The sequence below is a fragment of the Ascaphus truei genome, chromosome 5 (genome assembly GCF_040206685.1).
Source record: "Ascaphus truei isolate aAscTru1 chromosome 5, aAscTru1.hap1, whole genome shotgun sequence".
Taxonomy (NCBI): Eukaryota; Metazoa; Chordata; class Amphibia; order Anura; family Ascaphidae; genus Ascaphus; species Ascaphus truei.
The window spans coordinates 187,995,855-188,016,732 of record NC_134487.1 but is presented as its reverse complement, the minus strand read 5'-3'; the positions used below and the strand labels follow the sequence as shown (position 1 = coordinate 188,016,732).

The 20,878-nt window shown below is 39.4% G+C and overlaps 1 protein-coding gene across 4 annotated transcripts in view; it reads left to right on the top strand.

Moving 5' to 3' along the window:
* Positions 1-353: 353 nt before the first annotated feature.
* The window catches only part of LOC142495656 (beta-4C adrenergic receptor-like), a 56,056-nt gene continuing 35,531 nt past the window's right edge, over positions 354-20,878 (top strand). For 2 of the 4 annotated variants that reach the window (XM_075601414.1, XM_075601417.1), the window contains exon 1: positions 354-1,738. In XM_075601414.1, the coding sequence (XP_075457529.1) occupies positions 513-1,738 (1,226 nt within the window). In that variant the 5' untranslated portion in view covers positions 354-512. The remainder of the gene's footprint in view (positions 1,739-20,878) is intronic. The other 2 variants (XM_075601416.1, XM_075601415.1) reach the window with 1 other exon arrangement.

The window sequence follows — 20,878 nt, the reverse complement described above, 5'->3', positions numbered from 1 at the left end:
TTTATTATATTGAAATGAAACATTATTATAATTATATATTACAATTAAAATATTAATGCTATTTATTTTTAATATTAATAGTATTATTATATTGCAATGGAGATTCCATTATTGAATAGCAATATTAATAATACACATTATATTATTGCAAAGTACAGTATACCCCTATGTTTGCCTTTGCGTACGCAATAGCAGTAGCCACAGCACTTTGCTTTATGTCCCCGCTTAGTCAGTGTACAGTTTCTGTATTCATGCAGTTTCCTGCAGCTCTATGCCTGTGTAAATGGGCTCTGTCTCTTTAAAGGCTGAGAGAGCTGTGACTCCTCCCTGCGATCACTGCGAACGTGAAGTCAGCAGCACCGTCTGAAACTCCAAGTTCTTCAATGCTCGCAGCTCCCTGGGAGTGGGACATGGCACACGGTGCTGCCTTATCTATGGGGCTGATGTTTTCACTCACCCCACTGTGCACATCCCAGATCTAGCAGGCTAAACTGGAAGAGATCTCCCTCACCATGGCTCCCTGCCAGGCTGTGAACACCACTTTGCAGGACCTTGTTAGCAACTCCAGCAACTCTGAAACCAACTTTTCCCAACGGTGGATCTTAGGAGCAGTTTTGACTTTTATCATCTTGGTCATTGTGGTTGGAAACCTGTTGGTCATTATTGCCATAGCCAAGACTTCTAGATTGCAAACCATGACCAATGTGTTTATTACCTCCTTAGCTTGTGCTGACTTGATCATGGGACTTCTGGTGGTGCCACCTGGTGCCACTCTTTTGGTAAGCGGGGACTGGCTGTATGACACTATAGTTTGTGAGCTCTGGACTTCTGTGGATGTCCTATGTGTGACGGCCAGCATAGAGACCTTGTGTGTGATAGCTGTGGATAGATACATTGCTATCACGTCGCCTCTGAAGTATGAGATGCTGGTCACCAAGGCGAGGGCAAGGTTGGCGGTTTGCTTTGTATGGGCTATATCTGCTTTCATCTCCTTCCTGCCTATCATGAACCACTGGTGGAGAGACACTGCAAATGAAGACGCCAAGAGATGTTATGACAACCCAAAATGCTGTGATTTTGTCACCAACATGTCCTATGCCATAATTTCTTCCACCATCTCCTTCTATGTGCCTCTAGTGATCATGATCTTTGTGTATGTCAGGGTATTTATTGTAGCTACCAAGCAAGTCAACTTGATAGAGAAGGACAAAGTGAGGTTTAATGGAAACCTAGATCCCAACACAAAAAACAGGAGGATTTCCAAAAGAAGACCATCTGGGCTACTTGCCATTAAAGAGCACAAAGCGCTGAAAACCTTGGGCATCATAATGGGCACCTTCACTTTGTGCTGGTTGCCCTTCTTTGTAGCCAACATAATTAAAGTCTTTTGCAGGGCTTTAATAGATGATAACGTGTTCCTGTTTTTGAACTGGTTGGGCTATATCAACTCGGGACTCAACCCCATCATTTATTGCAGGAGCCCTGATTTCAGGAGGGCTTTCAAGACGCTCGTGTGCTGTCCTAGGAATCTTAACAGCAGGTTGCATGCTTTGTCCAAGGACCTAAAGACGTGCCAGTATACCTCAGGCACTCATCTAGACAGTGATGGGACCAAGCAAGTGCCAAATGGACAAGAGGGCAATGGGAGCCTGAGCGGCAGCAGTCGCTGTAGCAGCAGGACTGAGGAGACTATTCTAAAGAATAGCAATGGGAAATCCCACCATGACAAGTCAGACATGTAAGCCACTGATGGAGCATTCATTCCTATGTGTGTTATTTTATGGCAAGTGTGATGGGGCAATAGGGATAATGTTTTATATTTCAGGGGGCTATGTATCTATCAGGGTGATTAAACAGAGCATGTCTGACAAGTAGCAGTAGTGTAACAAACAGCACCAGATTTAGAGAAGGAAACTATTATTGCTCTACATGGGATATTTTTGCCTTAATAAAAACTGTGTGCTGTGTGTGCACCTGGGCATAGTGTGTGTGTATATGTACAGAATTTTTATGTGTGTATACACACACACACACATACACAAACGCACGTACTGTACTGTATCTACTACTATGGCACATGCACATCTATATATTTATAGCAGGAGGCGTCATATACAGTATCAGTGTCTCCCTGTGCAGTGCTGGCACAAAAAAACGGCATCTGATTTATCCCTGATGAATCTGGTACTGTTCTTTTATTCGAGTGTTGCAGCTAGTAGACTTTAATTAATAACACTCTATGTTTCACAGTCTCCCAGCTGCAAAATTAAGGAAAACAATAATGCAAAAAAAAAAACGCACTACAAACCCACACCCACACACACACCCATTGAAAGTTAAATGACCTTAAAGAGGCAGTCTAAGCAGCTTAAAAAATCAGAAAAATATTGTTGTATTGTAATATATGCAGCATTTGATTACCTTTATTGAAAACTAATTACCTAAGCTGCTGATTGATTCGTTCTCCCACGATCGATCAGCAAAATCCTGTTTCCCAGGGTTTACTAAATGGCTGCCTTTCAGCTTCAAATCAATCCTTCATTCAGTGTGACTCAGCAACTACAATGTATAAAAGAGGAAAGTGTTGCAAAGATCTTGCATTGCTTTGGAGGTGTGTTAAAGCCTGCTACAGAAATAAAAAAATGCCCTGTATAATTACAACTCATTCAAAATTGCATTGAGTTGAATTTTAAATTAAAAAGGTAGTAAGTATTATCTAAACAGAAATAGTTTACATAAACCCAGAGCTGGGATTTGCAACAATTTAGGGGGAACTTTTATTTTTCTACTGGTAATCGTTTTGTTTACTAACCCTAAGTATATATATATAGTTAAGCAAATACTGTATCTCTGGATGCTACAGCATAAAAAGAAAGGGTAGAATACAGTATATATTAAAGGAACTAGACATGGGTTTGTTGAATTGTCACAGTAACAAATACATTTGTATGTGTGTATGTATAATACATACAGTAATAGGGGCTTCTCTTTGCATTTCATGTAAGGGATTATGTATACGGGGACCTTTCTGCAGTAAGAGGAACACTTTGAGAAACATTTTATAGTGCCAGTCCTTCATAGACGGCAAAACAAAAACATTTTTTAAAACAACTCATCATTCCAATGGGCTTCTTTAGAAATATGCAATCCCCCTTAAAGAAACTCTTTCCCTCTCTGTGGAAAAATGAATATGTTTCTATTTTCTTAAGGCCTCTGCGATTCTAATCTCATGTGGTAAATGTTGTCCTTCCCCATTATCTCATTGGGTAGTGATGGCAGCCGTATTAGTTCAAACAAAACTACAGAGATAAAAAAATATGTCTGGATCCACAATATACCTGTACATACAATTGGTGGGTAGGATTAATGCAAATCCAGAATCCGGTGCTCAAAAGACCACACAAACAAACAGTGATGATAGTCCAGGTCAATATGTATATATGTAGCTGCAGCAGCGGAGATCATTATGAGTCCATAAACGTATAGCACAGTGTTTTTGGCCACACTGTGTGTGTGTGATCGTGAAGGTATGTGAATATATATGCAAGCCAAACCCCACTCACAGAGGAGGGAGACAGTCACGGGTGTCCCGCAAGAGCAGAACTACAGACGCTGTCAATCCACATCTGATATGGAGGGGGTAAGCAGGCAAAACAATTGGTTAAAGAACTAAAGCACAATAATGTTGAAGAACTCACTTTTAAACTCCTCACGTTCCTCCTGCGATGACGCCCGCCAGGCGCGCTCCCAGGCTTGAATAGATGAAGGGAAAGATCCAAATCGAAATAGCTGCGTACAGCCAAAATAGCAAAGCTTGGACGTGGGGACCAAAAATTAATTTATTGGTTAAAAAACATAAAGCTTTGATAAAGCTCTTTGATAAAGCACTTCCAGTGTGAAACATGTTAGAGGATTACCAGCACTACTAATTTATGTTGTTCAACCAATAAATAACTTTTTTGTCACCATGTCCTAGATTTGCTATTTTGGCGATGCATCAGCTTTTTCTATTTGGATCTCTCCCTACCTGTATATACAGTACAAGAGAGTACAAAGAAAAGATTCGATAAAGACTGTAAACTGCCTCCAAAGCATTTGATTATTGCAGAGACATTAAAAATGAAATATTTAAATAAGGGACCTAAGTGTCAATCCCTTATAGTCCATTAAATATGCCACTGTCATCAATTAATTTGTTCTTAGGAGGGACTGCCCCTACATATATTGACATGATAGGCATATTTAAATGTTATTTTCTTCTCTTTTGGTCCGCAAGCGTGAGTTTAGCCCAATATTTGAGGCAGTAGTTTTAGGGGGAGATGTCAAATCTAAGACTTGTTTAACATGTTTATTTAGGGCATTTTTTTGCGGGGGTATTTAGGGGAACTGAGTTCCGGCACCTTTTTGTAAGAATGATCAAGAAACTACATAGAGTGATTCTAAAATAATTAGGAACAGTGCTTAAATGCAAACTGGGATTTAGAAAGTGGCTTTTCTACCACATTTGGTATTGGATTCTGAATTGTTTATTGAAATTTAGATCTACATTCGTTTTTCTTTGCTTAGGGTTACCCTATAAAAATATACTATTTATACTATTGAGTATATTACATTTGATGTATTTTAGACAGAAGCAAAAAAAAAAAAATTCTGTGCATCTAGATTTTTTTTTCTTCGGAACTTTATACATCGCATCTTGAGTGAGTAAAAAGTACACATAAGAAATAATGAACAGATAAGATAAGTCCTTAATGTCTACAACTATGTTTATTATAAGCATCAAATCGTTAGATGCTTATGGTGAGATCCTTATAGACAAGGGCAATCCCACCCAGAAGATTTGAGCCCAGGGGTCCTCAACTCCAGTCCTCAAGACCCCCCAATAGGTCAGGTGATAAGGATATCTCTGCTTCAGCACAGGCGGCTCAATCAGGGGCTCAGTCGAAGACGTCTTTGTGCCGAAGCAGGGATATCCTGAAAACCTGACCTGTTGGGGGGTCTTGAGGACTGGAGTTGAGAACCTCTGTCTTAACCTCTTCACTGCCAGACTTGCAACATATTGCTTTGCATTGCGCTCCAGATAACTCTGAGTTAAAAGACTCAGAGGTATTTCGTTTTATATATATATATATAAATATATATATATATATATGTATGTATATATATATACAGTATATATATATATATATATATATATATATATATATATATATATATATATATATATATATATATATATATATATATCTTTAAGTCATTGGGAGTTTCCCGGCGTTACTATCGTACTTTATTGAATAAGTCTTAAAGAGTCACTCCCTGCTTATCACCTTCTTGTTGAGAAATTATGATGACACTTTTAGAAGACAACTGCTGAAGTTGGAGATCACTATTTATCAAAGTCTCCCAGCTACAAACCTACTGTAGAGTCAAGAAACAGCACCAGATTTGCTATGGAGAAACATTCCCATTGAAACTAATGGGATTTGTTTGTTTAATAAATCTAGTGCATTGTTTTTCCACCAGTCTTGCATCTGGGAGACTCTGATAAATGACCCGCCTAGTCCTTTGAATTCATCAAAAAAAAAAATATCATAGAATTAAAACACGACATTTTCCTTTTGAGTCATGCAATCTTTTGATTAAGCAAAATGACAATGGTATTTTTTAATACCTAAGAACATTTTATTTAATATATATATATATATATATATATATATATATATATTTATATGTTTATACTGTATAATATATATAATATATATATTTGATATATATATATATATATATTCTATTTAATCAGCACTGTACAGTACATAGAATATTTCCCTGAGCTTGCAGGGGCTGTGTGTCACTACTAAAAATTAGTGACGTTTGCAAAGAAGATGAAAATGTGTCTTTCTCCCCTCCCCCGCAAACATATCTATAAAATAATGGAGAAATGTATCAAAGAAAGAAACATTAAGAAAAACAATGTGTCCTGCCATGGATGCAAGTCAACCCACATCCTGGTGTAAGATCTGCTGGAATGAAGGGGATTGAGCATTACTCCACTGGTCTTGTATAAAAATTATACTTTATTTAGTTAAACAAACATATTCCATATATGTTTGTTTAAATAAATATAGTATCATTTTATACAAGACCAGGGGAGTGCTGCTCAATCCCCTTAAACATAATGCTGGCATTAAAAGTCAATGTGAATGTCTCATGAACCTAGAATCAGGTCACATGAGTCTTTATATAATACCATTCTCGCAAAAAAAACTAAAAATCTGGCAAAAAGTGGCAAATTCTATTAACATTTCCTCGTTTTTTTTTTAAAGTAGTATGACCTTTTCTAAAAATGTAAAACCACATTTGAGGACATTCACACATCTCTTTTCACTAGTATAATCACACTTCCGCCACAGATATAAACATTTGGGAGAATTTCAAATATTGCAAATAATGTGGCACAGAGTAAGCATATCTGCCCAGAATTAATTCCTCATCAAAAAAATGCAGAACAAAATAACATCACACGTCATCACTATTACGAATACTGGATCAGTAAAAGTAGATGATGACATTTCAAATATTGTTAATATGTCAGATATCTGCTCCATGGTTCTCAAGCTGAAAACAATATATATTATGTAACCTGGAAGTCTAAAATCTGCTGGAACAATTGCTTTCCACACCTCCCTTAGCTCTGGGTATTTCTAAGTCTATGTGATGAAATATATAAAACATGTGTTGAAGATACATTAATCAAAGTGGTAATAGAGGATTATTATGAGGTATTTTGCAGGTTTTTGTGGGTTATACTGTAGGCAGAGTTAATGTCATTTACAGAAATTATACTAAACAGGTGTGATGCTGCATACTTACAGTGCCATTTGTCCCAGCTGTTTGTAGAAGTAAGTTACTTTCAGAAAGCACAACCCCGACTATAAATCCACTTTCTGATCTCTCTTTGGGATTATTTCTTAATACTTTAAAACCATTATTTAACAACCCTTTTGCTGCCAGGGAAAGGTATCCAAGGAATAAGAACAATAGCACAATAGTAGTTCTCTGGGTAAAATACGTACTGTATTGCAGACATAAATGAAGTCCCTCATATCCCATCATCTGTGTGTGTGTGTGTGTGTATACATATATATGTATATATATATGCAATACGATACCGCGTTGAAACAAAATGAGAGGCAGCACTCCAATGGATAATCAAAAAAGTATATTGTGAGTTACTAAGACTCCATAACCGACGTTTCGGTCCGCAGATGGGACCTTTCTCAAGGTGATGCATCAACCAGTTAATTACAAGCTTGTCACGGTAGCTTGTGACAGGCTGTAATTTACACCAAAAATATATAAATATATATATATATATATATATACCTGGGTTTGAACTGGGACGAGACTTAGATATGATAAAATATAATTTATTCCTTGATAGTATACAGTATACAGATACATTTGTAACATCGCCGGAAGAAGAGATCAGTGTATCTCGAAAGCTCGCACAAATAAAAGCATTTCGTTAGCCACAGAACGGTATCATCTATTTATTTTTTGATTATTGAAGCTCGGCTAACACGGTACTGATACCACTACATGTGTGTATATATATATATATATATATATATATATATATATATATATATATATATATATATATATATATATATATATGTGTGTGTGTATCTCTCTATCTCTCAATCTCTCTCTCTCTCTCTCTCTCTCTCTCTCTCTCTCTCTCTCTCTCTCTCTCTCTCTCTCTCTCTCTCTCTCTCTCTATATATATATATATATATCTGTATCTATTCATCTATTCATGTGTATCTATCTCTCTATATTTATGTATTTTCTCATTTATATAACAGTCAACCCTTTAGGAACCCCTGTTGAGAAACACTGATATATATATATATATATATATATATATATATATATATATATATACACTTATATATATTGTATGTATGTCTTCCTGGATAAATCTGGTGTTGTTTTTTCCCCATTCATATTGCTGGAGCTGGTAGACTTTATTAAAAAAAAAGTCCTTCAATATATCAGGGTACTCTGCACCTGCTTTCCTATGTCCAAAGGGTATTTATAAAGCACATATTATAACTGATGTATGAAATTCCGTATCACAATGCAACATAAACCTCTGTGACAAACAGGCAGCACTAATATAAGACATTTGATTGGCAAGCTTCTAATCTTGGACCGAGCTGCAATTGAATAATTATATAAAAAGTTTGAAATGTAAAAAAAAAGTTACTTTTCTGTATACGCAGATAAGACACAGAGGTTATGTTCTATTTGTGGACACACAGAAAAGCAGTGTTGGTAGCGGTTCAAACCTTTGTACATACTGTAATAATAATATTGTGCTACTACCTCCTTTTATAACCACTCCTCAAATCGCTTCTTAAAGCATAGATCTGTCAGTCATCTAGAGATGTCAGCCTCCGAGCCCGGAAATTAGTCAGATTTGGGAGTTTAGCCTTTTAATGCTCGTTTCTAGCAGTGAGACCGACGCCATTGAAGTCTATTGAACTTGTGTTTCTAATAATTAGTGAGGCTGGCTCCAAATCGGTGAGCATTTTGTATATTATTTAGCAGCGTGTATTGGTCAAAAGTATATAAGCATGTGTTAGTTTGTGTGTACAGTATCTGTATACTATATGTGAGTGAGCAAATCTGTGTATATCAGTCAGCCTGTGTGCATGTAAGTGCACATCTGTGTATATCTGTTTCTACTGATTGTACCACTATCTTTGTATGTGTATCAGTGTGTGATAGTGAATTGGTGCCGTGGTTATAGGGCATCAGGTGTTTGAAATACATATACTGTACATAAAGTAACTTGAAACATTCACGCTTAGAGACGCTTGAAGAAAAGTGTGCTCCCAGCATTCATTTAACACAATATGAGGTTTGTGTAATAGAAATAACATGTACCCCTTTAAGAAACGTTATATGCTCTACTGCTATTTCCCCCACATCTTCTTTATGATGTAGAACTGGTTATGTTGAGTTTGGCCACTTTATGGCTGCTCCTCTCATTCAAGCTGAAGATCTGATGTCTGGGTTATTAAAGGTTTATTTTATCATTTGTCATGAAACAGAATTTTGCTTTAATTTTCTGGGTATCCTTTGAAAAACATTGCACTGCGCTGTACAGTATTTTAAAGAGACACTTTAATCCTTTCCATGTCAGAATGTCTATGCAATATATAATGACTTTAAAGAGTCACTCCCTCCTTGGACCCCAGTGTACATGTTTATGGGGTCACATCTGGGTGATTGATTCCTTTTTACTCAAATCTGACGCCTATAAGTATTTTTAAATCAATTTTTAAGTGTGTAGAGGGCTGTGCTGTTGTTTGGCGCGCAGGCCCTAGCGCGGGCTGCCGTGACCACCGGGGACTCAGCTTAACGTATGCACATTATGCTACCTACTTGGTTAAATACCGTGCAGCCTCATTATGATAAAATTATATATATAATTTGTACCAATGCAGCTAACCAACATACAGACCCTCCAACATTTGGCAAACAATGACAAAGGGGCACTTTAGTTCCTTTTTCAGTGTGAGATAAAGGTGCCTCTAAGCAAGTGAGTGCCTCTTATGAAGGCACCTTAACCCATTTGCTGCCAGAACGCACTGCAAAGCAATCTGTGAATTGGTTAATATGTGCAATTACCTACATGCAAAGATCCTTTTACAACTACAACATTTACAGGTTTGGATTTATTTTCATACACTCCAATATTGATAATAGAAGTGTTAATACATGACCGTCGATTCCTTCATAACCGTCCCAAAGGCAGTCCCACACAACACCAAATAAAACAGTGACACCAATTTGGATAAAAACAGCCACAGCATTTATTAATATTTTCCAATCCTTCCTAGCCATTTAAAGCAGCATTCCAGGTTTCATTTCTTATTTGTTTTTGTTATAGGATTAAAGCAGGGAGTCTCCAGAACTGAACCACATTCATTTTAGCTCCAGTACCCCCGTCTTTCTGAGATACTTACCTCCGTATGGGGTACCGGTGGCAGCTCCAGCTTGGTGTGCCTAACAAAATTGTGGCTACAATGTCCAACAGGCCAATAGGAAGCCGTGACGTCATCTGTTGCTGCTTCCTGTTGGACCGTGTAACCAGGACCTTTAAACTTGAAAGTACCTAGCAGCACCTACTGAGGTTAATATCTTGGGAAGTAGGGGGTTCTGCTCCGTATACCCCCGGCTTCAATCCTATATATAAAATACAATAAAAGCCAGAAATGCAACCTAGACTTCTGTTTTAACACATTAACATACAGTATTTAACATAACTTTAAACCATATGCCAGTCACTGACATTACTGCCAAGTTGCCAAAATAAACCAAAGGTTAGAGGAACACGCAGTAAGCTAATGTGCTACTACTTTCCCAGACCCCACCGGGGCAACCACATGTCCATGCCTTAACATTCCAGCTGGCACGGAATCCCACTGCTGTGACAAATAATGCAATGAACATAATAATATATACAAAAATATAAATGTACATTAATTTTTTTTTAATAAAAATGGGAGAGAGGCAAACTTGTCTTTGCAAACGTTTATACAAAATGGTTGCTCTACAATCTCTTCACTAGCCCAACTTTCATTTTAGCTCCACCCTCATTTAATTTAGGCAATCAAATTCATACAATAACTGTAGGCGTCCCCTCTGTCATAATAACCATTCCCAAGAGGTTCATGGTTATCCTCTTTCCCTGTAACCGGCTAATTATGTATAAAATCAAACATCTATCTACAAACTGTTGTAATATGCTTAAGGTTACGATATTTGGCCAATGGAAGCATGAGATACATATGGCTTTGATTTGTGATGTAGTTACAAAGCCTGAATTCCGTTGAGATTCAATATGATAGACTGGCTTCTGCTTCTTAAGGGGAAGCATAAACCTAATGTTAGAAGTGACATCACAAATCCAAGATATAAGGTAGAGTAATGAACTCTTGAATGCCTATGCTGTTTCTCCTTAACTTCCCCCAAACTGCCTGTACTGTACATGAAGCTAAAAGTGACTGCTCAGTTTGCATATTTACATTATCATTACCCACAAGCTTTGTCTGCAGCTTAACCTTTTCAGTGCCCTCACGACATAACAGGTGCATCACAGGCAAATGCTCATTTTCTTAGGGGTGATCAGGCTGACTTCTCCGATATAGAAGTTGAGCTCCCTCCACTTCTGCTTTCTCTATCCGGGCGCCATCCATGTCACGTGATAGATCCACGAGGCATCACATGATGCAGAAATGCCAGGGGTCAGTCCACCAGCACTGAAAATGTTATCCACGGTATAACATGGCAATGGGGTTTGGGAGAGCTGTAAAATAAATGCAGATACACTCAAGGGCTATTTGGACTGCACTTAAAGCAGCCTGCACTTAAAACAAAGAGAGTCTTTTTACAAAATTGGCTTGAAGAAATGACTTCCAAAATGACAGGTGTGTTTTTTTTTTATTTCATGGACTTGGCTAATTACCCAAGGACTGGTTTAGCTCAAAAGAATTATTAGCAGGCCAAACTTGTCTATTGTGTTGTAAACACTACGGGTCCAGCACTTTGATGCCTCCCTATATAAATCATATGGGTTAAGTGAAGTACGCTTGCAGGGCCGCCGACATGGGGAGAGAGCTGGGACAACTGTTCCAGGTTGGGCCCATGTTGGCTACTGGGCCCCAGCTCTCCCAAGCTGCGGCCCAACTTTGACTTTAAGCTCCACCTATACGTTCCACCCCCCCGCATGCGCAGCACCGAGGCCTGCCACTGAGGCCTGCCCCCAGGGACAAGTGCGTGTGTGTAGGGGATAGGGGAATTGAGTGTGTGTAGGGGAGGGAAATATTAAGTATGTGTAGGAGAGGGTGTGTGTAATGTGTAGAGGGGAAGGGGTATTGGGTGTGTGTAGGGGTTATTAAGTGTATGTAGGGGAGAGGGGTTATTTAGTATGTGTAGGTGAGGGGGTGATTGAGTGTGAGTAAGGGAGGGGGTGATTGAGTGTGAGGAGGTGGGGGGATTGAGTGTGAGAAGGGGAGGGGTAATTGAGTGTGAGGATGGGAGGGTGGTATTGAGTATGAGGAAAGGGTACAATATTATTGTCTCTTGGCATTTTTCTAGTTTGATTTACTAATGTTCTTTCTTTAGACAACATTTTGCATTCTTCATTCCTCTGTCCCAGCATTTATTTTGAAAGTTAATGTAAATGACCAGACGGGTGTTTGTTATGTATATTTGGTGCTACTTCCAGTAGGTGGAATGCACCTTTAACAGTGTTAAAGGGCTTAAATCATCAGTCCGAACTGGTCTTTGGAATTGTATTTGTAACTCGAGATCTCTTCTTTCTCTTTCGCATTCCGTGTTTATTATTTAAATCTGATGCTCTGTTCTGGGGAGATAAGCATTTTAAATATTAAGTGTCCGGGAGGTTAAAATGGAACTTATCCCCAGATCTTAGTGCAGTGTAAAGGTTATCATGGTAACCTCAGATGCTAGAGATTAAGCAAATCACGATTTTTAACAAAAGAGCAGTAGATGCTCCAGGGGGCCAAGATCCTAACATTATATGAGTTAAACTCAGAGGCTTCTTGGGGGGGAGGGGGGAGTTGCTGCAATAAAACATTTTTGGAATAGCTTATAATTACTAGTCAAAGTATCCGACCTGCACCCCTTCCCTTTGCTAACTTTGTCCAAATACACAGCGTGTGCATTCAGCACCCCCATTGTTTGCTGTGTATGCCGCTTAGGCATGTTGGGTCAGGCTACACACATAAATATGCATGGCATGATCTGCAGAAGAAAATACAGCACCCGGAGCTGTGAAGCTTACAGTACCTTAACGCCTCCTTTACCTGGGATAGTGACCCTCAATGCAGCATTTAACATTATAGTATAATGGTAAGAAGCCTTTGAAGCAGAGGAATTCCACTTTTAATCCATGTGGCAGCTATAAAGATGCGAGAATGTCCTCAAATGTGCTTCTCACAATATTGTTGCCCAATTTCTCTTAAATTGAGCATCTTTGCACAATTATTGTGGAAGTGACTGCTCAAAAATGTCACTTTGCAATTTTGCCAATTGTTGATAGAATTTCGGACTGTAGTATCTAAAGAGTCATGTGTCCACAAAGTTCAGCAAAAAAATTGCACATCTAGTCAGCTCCATGTGACCTTGACAAGTCTCTTTATCTCCTTGTGCTTCAGGCAGCAACAGTTATATTGCAAGCTCTTCAGGGCAGGGACTGATGTCTGCACAATGCTGTGTATAGCGCTGTCAGTGCTACATAAGGCAATATTATGTGGAGACCAAACTTCTATCCCTCTTGTAGCTCAGCCTGAAGATTTATTTCACTAAATGGCACGGTTACATTACTATCTGTCTTCACTGTGTAAGACAAGTATACAGTTGAATTCTCACTCAAGTGTGGTCCTACTATGATATTATTTCATGCAGAAACAAATTCTTTACAACTGAACAAAAAGCAGAGGACGCTCTTTGGACACGTTGTTTTAAACTTATCCAAATGTCTGTTAACATAAAAACTGCTCTATTTGCTAAGACAGCGCCAGCTGAAAGACTGTAGTACTTATTTAGGAAATCCTCCTGAAACAGAATGGGTGCAAAACTATAGCTGTAGCAGCTCTTACTGTCTTACATACTGGCACCAGGGCAATCTGTGTGAGAGCTACCGCTGCGGTGACAGTGAGATGCTACTGTACATCTATACACCTATATTAAAGAAAAAATTCCTTATCCTTCAATAAGATTGGGGGGAGGGGGGGGGTTCTCTGGTATATCTGATACGGTTTTGTTTCCTAATGTTGCAGCTGAGGGACTTGGATGAATAAGTATTTAACATTTGATGTTCCAGGAAGCAGGAAAGAAAGGGGTTTATGTATTAATATCTCCCAGTTGCCAGTGTGGGCAAAACCAGGGCTAAGGAGTAGTGGTTAGTCGTTAATGGATAGTGGTAAGAACACAGAGGTAGATGTACAGATGCAGCAGCCGTTATTCGAACAAATCACGCGGTGTATACCTCGGAATACCCATGTGATGGGATTTCTTCCAAGCGTACCGCCTTAAGACGCGTGTTGACTCGGGGTTTTATTGCATTTTAGCACGGTCTGTAATATCGTCGAGAAACTCAAGCAGGCGATCGCGAGTTGTTGTCTTAAAAATCTAATAGCAATTCAACCTGTCTTTTATTGCCGTACAGTTCTTCAAGTGTGTGTGTGTAATTGTAATTTGAAGATTAACGTTACGAGTTCATACTGTATGGTGTACACGGGAAAGAAGTATTTTGTACGAATTAAATGTTGTACTGTACTGTATTTGTACAGGATAATAAACGGAAAAGGAGTAATACAAAAATACAACGTCGCTTCTTCTTCCAAATGTTAAACATTTTTCCACTCATGCGTGTACTGTATGTCTCTGCTAAGAAACCCCAAAAGTAAAAATGTATATATTTCATTCTATATGTATTATTTATTATTCAATACTTTCAACTTTTCCTGTAGGCTTGCTCTTTTCATACTGTTTTTATATAATGCGCATGTGAGTATATCTCATTGGAACCTTGTTGAAATGCATATGCGTGTCATCACATTTAGGCGCATGCGGGTATGTCTCATTGGAACCTTGTTGAAATGCATATGCGTGTCATCACATTTATGCGCAGTAAAGAAAGTAGAAATAGTAGTTTGTTTTGATACATTGCTCCATCTTTTGCTACCATTTGCATAAAATGTAAGATATTGGGGGTCATGAACTAAGCAGTGATAAGTGCTTTTAAGTGAGATAAAAAGCCATTATAGCGTGATATTGCCTGCTGTGAGATTCACAAAACAGTGATAAGTCTTTTAAGTGAGATAAATGCCTTTATAGCGTGATACTGTCTGCTATGAGATTCACAAAGCAGTGATAAGTGCTTTTAAGTGGGAAAAAATGCCATTATAGCATGATACTGCAGTGTTATCACTGCTTTGTGAATCTCACAACATGCAGTATCACGCTATAAAGGCATGTATCTCACTTAAAAGCACTTATCTCTGATTTGTGCATAGCACCCAGAAAACCCACTTATCACTGCTTAGTGCATGACCCCCATTGTCTCTTACTGTATATGTGACGCAGATTGTTATCTAGAAAATTTTGAACTGGGGATTTTTAGGCATAAACAAAAAAAAAGTGATGCAGGGAAGAGTTTGATACATCACATTATAATCTGTGCATCGTTTAAGTCCTCCTTAACTGCTCCTGTTGTACACACAGAATATGATACATCTCATTATAATCTGTGTATCATGTAACTCCTCCCTAACTCCTCCTATTACGGTATATACACAGAATAGTATATGTCCCATTATAATCTGTGTACCATGTTACTCAACACACAATCCCAGCAATTAATGAATTCATTAATTTTAATTTTCAATTAGTATCAGTTGTTTGGAGGTTAGTGGCCCCTCCTCTCAGGGTTTAGGCTCCCCCCACCCCACCCCATTTCTGAAGTGAAACTTCTTTGGGCACACCTACCACATTAGGAAAATTGACTGGCAGTGAATGGAGTTGATGGAGACGGAAGTCAGTGGTGATGGAAGTGACGTCACTGCTGGCAGAAGAGGCTGTCAGTGTTGCCAGCTTCCACCAGGAGGAGTCATGGAGAGAAGAGGAAGGCAGCGCTGAACACACACACACTCACTCACTCTCTGGCTCTAACCTGCTCTCCCCTCCCTTCAGGACTAGACCTTGTCCCCAGTGTCTCATGCTCTGGCTCCCCAGGTCTGTCCTCCTCTGTCCCTGCTCCGCACACTGCTGATGCCCCGGCCGCTATCTGACTACCTCCCACAGGCCAGCTCTGACTGACCACCCTCACCAACCAATCATCAGGCACCGTTGGCGAGGGGGAGAGAGTGGGGCTGCTTCGGGTCAGGGGACTCAGAGAGCGGCGGGTCTGAAGCGGCTGTGACTGCGGACATGCGTGTCAGTGCCCGTCACTGTGTTCATGAACAGGAGCACATGGCGCCGTGTGCATGCACAGAATTGGCCATCGCCGCGTACATGCGCTCCTTGCGCATGCGCAGAACTGTTCGGCCCATTCAGCACATGCGCACAGACTCAAAAACAGGTATAGCCGTGCACATGCGCACACGTGGTCATGTGTGCATCGCAAACGCATGCACGGAGATGCCCTCCGAATCCACACACCACACACACACACAGTCAGACCACACACAAATGAGGAATTCACAATTAGTGCAAATAGCTAATACAGGGGGTGTGTGCCGAGCACGCTCGTTCTAAGTCAAATTATTTTGCGTTTTGTCAATGAAATTGTATTTTGATTTTTAATTAAAAATCTCTCCAGCACAAATACAATTTCTGTGTCAAAAGACAAAGAAGTTTCACTTAAAGTGCGCATGCTCGGCACACACAATAAAAAAAATTAAGTAGCAGGTTTTTCCATGCCTGTGCAGGACAGGTCCACTGAGACCATTTTCCCTTCACTGCAGAGGTAAATGAGAATTTTCACAGGTAGTGTTGGACCTTCATACTGGTCATGCCGTCACGTGGCTGCAGGCTTATAACGATTTGGTCAAATGGTTTAACTAAATGACCATTACTCATGACAGTACACTCACGCAGATTCAATAGATTTGTTAAAAAAAAGGATTGGACATCTTTTTAGAAAGGAAAGGTAGAGATGCAGTGGCCGTTATTCGAACATTTCACGCGTTGTATACCTCGGAATACCCATGCCATGGCACGTGGTTTCTTCCAAACGTAACGCCTTAAAACGCGAGTGCAGAAAATGGGATTTTAGTGTTCTGGTTTTTAAACACCTGCAAATTGACACAGTAGTACAGTACTGTACACATTACAATTCATTCATTTCTGCCACGGATACACAAAGAATTGCATCCAAAGAAAAAGAATCCATGAAATTCAAACTAAGCAACCGCGATAAACACGTGTGCCTGGTGTTATTGACCGCGTGAATGCCGCGTGGAGTACAGCAGAGCACACGAAAACGGCTCTGTGAAATGTTCGAATAACTGCCACTGCATCTGTATACAGGGATATACCAAATAGTAAGTAAACATGGGAAGGATGTTGATTCAGGGAGTAATCCGATTGCCAATTCTTGGAGTCAGGAGAGAGTTTATTTTTCCCCTTATGAGATATCATTGGATGATATGTCACTGGAGTTTTTTGTTTGCCTTCCTCTGGATCATATAAAGGAGATGTAACCGCTCACCCCATAAGTATGTATAAACAAAAATGAAGGTAAATTTAAGCAGGTGCTTGGAGGGAAGAAAGACTTATATTGACAGAGTTGATCCAAGGAGGATCAGAAAGATTCCCTCTATTATTAGCACTCAATACTGGGTATAAGTAGGCGGACTATAGTGGTCCAACAGATAATTACTGTTATTAGGTCTATTGACCCATTAAATACCGGGAAGATCAAAAAACAAAAAAGTTTTATTAAATTAAAATATTGGCTAAAAACACATATATACATTCATCCATTAAAAATAACTCCATAATAGAGTGGCTGTGTATGCAACCATCAAAGTTAGGTGTAACTTTCTATCGTAAATTCTGGCTGCTCTCACTAAGCATCCATTTCGTAAGTATAATAATGTTCAGGTCAGCAAGTATATGTTGGCATTAGCAGATAGGAAATGATGGTGTATACTTTCACTTCTTAAGGACTGATTTAGTCCATCATCATACTAGTACAGGCAGTCCTTGTTTTACAACGCTTCGCTTTACAACCAATAGCTTATCCAACGCTATGCAATGCTGTGACGGTAACTTTGTAACAGGCTATAATAATACACCAAAAATATAACTGGGTTGAACTGAACGAGGCTTAGATATGATAAAATATAATTTATTCCTTGAAAAAGGTGAACACAACAGATTATACAAATAACAGACAAAATATAGACACTTACTGAAATGTTAGGACAAGAAAGCCATCAGGATACAGGATGGGCAATTTCTTCCATAATTCAGGTTCAGATGTGGACATCACGACAATGCATGAAGAACATGAAGACAATTGAGTAGGTGTTGACTCTGACATATATATCATTTGAACCTTTTACTCTTAACCCTAGACGCCGAGTTGGCTAGAAAAATCTCTTTGAAGTAGATTTTGGCTTCCCCTGTAAGTGTGAAGTACCACACTTAAAACCACTCAGCTCCTTTGTTCCTGCCCCTAGTATAAACAATCAGGGCAGTTAACTTTTGATCACTTTTGATCACAGGGCTATGCTAAGTTTTTCAGGATGCCCTTCCTGCCCTATTAGCATAGCAGATGGGGTCTGCATTTTCAGAGCAGATCCAAAATCCCATATACACTTTAATATTTTCACTTATTAATAAGTTCCGTTCTGGTGGGTCCAGTGGGTCGAAATCTGCCAGTTATTAAAGCCTACAGTGACCCTACATATTGGCCGAATTACAACTCTCTGTGACTTCCAGAACCGGAGATACAGAAATGCACTTTAATACATTTTTTAAAATACAGGATTCGTCCCTTTAAAAATGAATCTCTGCTTTTCACTCTTTCCCCATTGAAATCAACGGGGTTCGCCGCCATAGCGTTGAATGGCGGGCTCCGCCGTTGCCGTCAATGGGATTTCCCGCCATAGGCTTTCAAAGGGGAAACGCCATCATTGAAGCCTATGGAAAAAAACACAAATATTTACATTCATCCACACTCCGTCTGGTTGGTCGGAGGGGGCTGGGAAGGGTCATGCATTAAAGCCGGAACCTTGGCTACATGCCACCCAAATCCCATCCCCCTGGTCATTCCAGAACCGGAGATATGGACTTACATATTTCAGCATTTCACACTTAGTCGTTTTTACGCCACGTGTCTTTTCCCCATTGGAATCAATGGCCGGCACCGCCATAGACAATGCATGGCGCACGTCGCCATTAGATTCAATGGGACCTCCGCTCCGCCATTGAAGTCAATGGCGCGACCCTCCCTCTCCGCTCGACCCCTTACGGGGGTCTCTCATTCCTGGACCCGGTGTGGATCGTGTGTGGGGGTTCCTAGGAGCTAGGGACAAAAAGAACTTTATTCCCAGGGGCCCTAGAACTTAAGATTCCCACGCCAATTGTCTTTGAACTTGACCGAAGTGATTAAACTCTTTTCAAAGACATTGTATCCGCTTTTGCGGTCTGCTGTTTGGATGGCTGCCAACCTGTTCCTCGAGGCCGGCGTTGAGGAATCTCCATTGAAGTCAATGAGCCCATTGACTTACAATGGGAAACCACCGCTCCTCCTCTCGGACGCCACCTACTGGTCGTCGCTGGAAAACAGGTCCAAAACCGCTACTTCTGCCATTAGAATGCATGGAGGCTCAATGGCGACCTATGGACGGCTGCAAAATGGAGCCTGAAAAGGCGGGAAAAGGGAACAAAGGGCTATAATCACTAAATTAACATTAACCCCTTCCCTCCCGCATCAACCCTAGTGTATGTGTGAGTGCAAACACCAGGATAACACAATACATTTATACAGGGGGATAAACATTTGGATACTGCAGCACGGCAAAAACACATTATTGGACCTCAGTCCAGTTAACCCCTTGCTTCCCAGGTGAGAGTAGAGGGTGGCCAAATGGGGGGTAACCCCTTTAATCCCGGGCCAAATTCTCTCTCTCATGACAAATGCATACCTATGTTAATTTTTACAACGCCAAAACGACATACCAAATGCTCTTACAACGCTTTGCAAAGTTGTTTATGTGTATATAATATAATATTATATTATACTATATAATATATTATATTATTATATTTTATGTTATATTATATATATATAATACAGTATATACACTATATAATTTATGTGTGTGCTGCGTATCTTATTGCCTGCATAAAATATTTTGTGTATTTTAGCATTAAAAATGCTTTCAGGAACGGAACCTTTCATTTAAACAGTGTTCCTATGGGAAAACGTGTTTCGCTTTAAGACGCTTCGCTATCCAACGCCATTTTGAGTAACGCATTGTGTCGGATAACCGAGGACTGCCTGTACTCATGATTTCATATACTCAGACCACAATCTATGGTAGGTATTTAGGTGCATAACGTGTAGTGGTAACTGAATTAGTTATCACATTCATATACTATATACACAGGGATAGACGCGATTCACCTAAATACCTACCATAGATTGTGGTCTGAGCATATGAAATCATGAGTACTAGTATGATGATGGACTAAATCAGTCCTTGCTTGAAGTGAAAGTATACACCATAATTTCCTATCTGCTAATGCCAACATATACTTGCTGACCTGAACAGTATTATACTTACGAAATGGATTCTAAGTGAGAGCAGCCAGAATTTACGATAGAAAGTTACACCTAACTTTGATGGTTGCATACACAGCCACTCTATTATGGAGTTCTTTTTAATGGATGAATGTATATACAGTATGTGTTTTTAGCCAATATTTGAATTTAATAAAACTTTTTTGTTTTTTGATCTTCCCGGTATTTAATGGGTCAATAGACCTAATAACAGTCATTATCTGTTGTACCACTATAGTACGCCTACTTATACCCAGCATTGAGTGCTAATAATAGAAGGAATCTTTCTTCCTCTGGATCAATAAGTAAGTATAGATATATGATAAAGTATTTGTTGTCTAAATTTAGCATACTGTAGGTTGAACTTGATGGACACATGTCTTTTTTCAACTTCATCTACTATGTAACTGTAACGGGTGCTCATCACAAACAGAACAGAACTGCGAGGCTGAGGTGGGGATGTTAGGGTACACCGACATC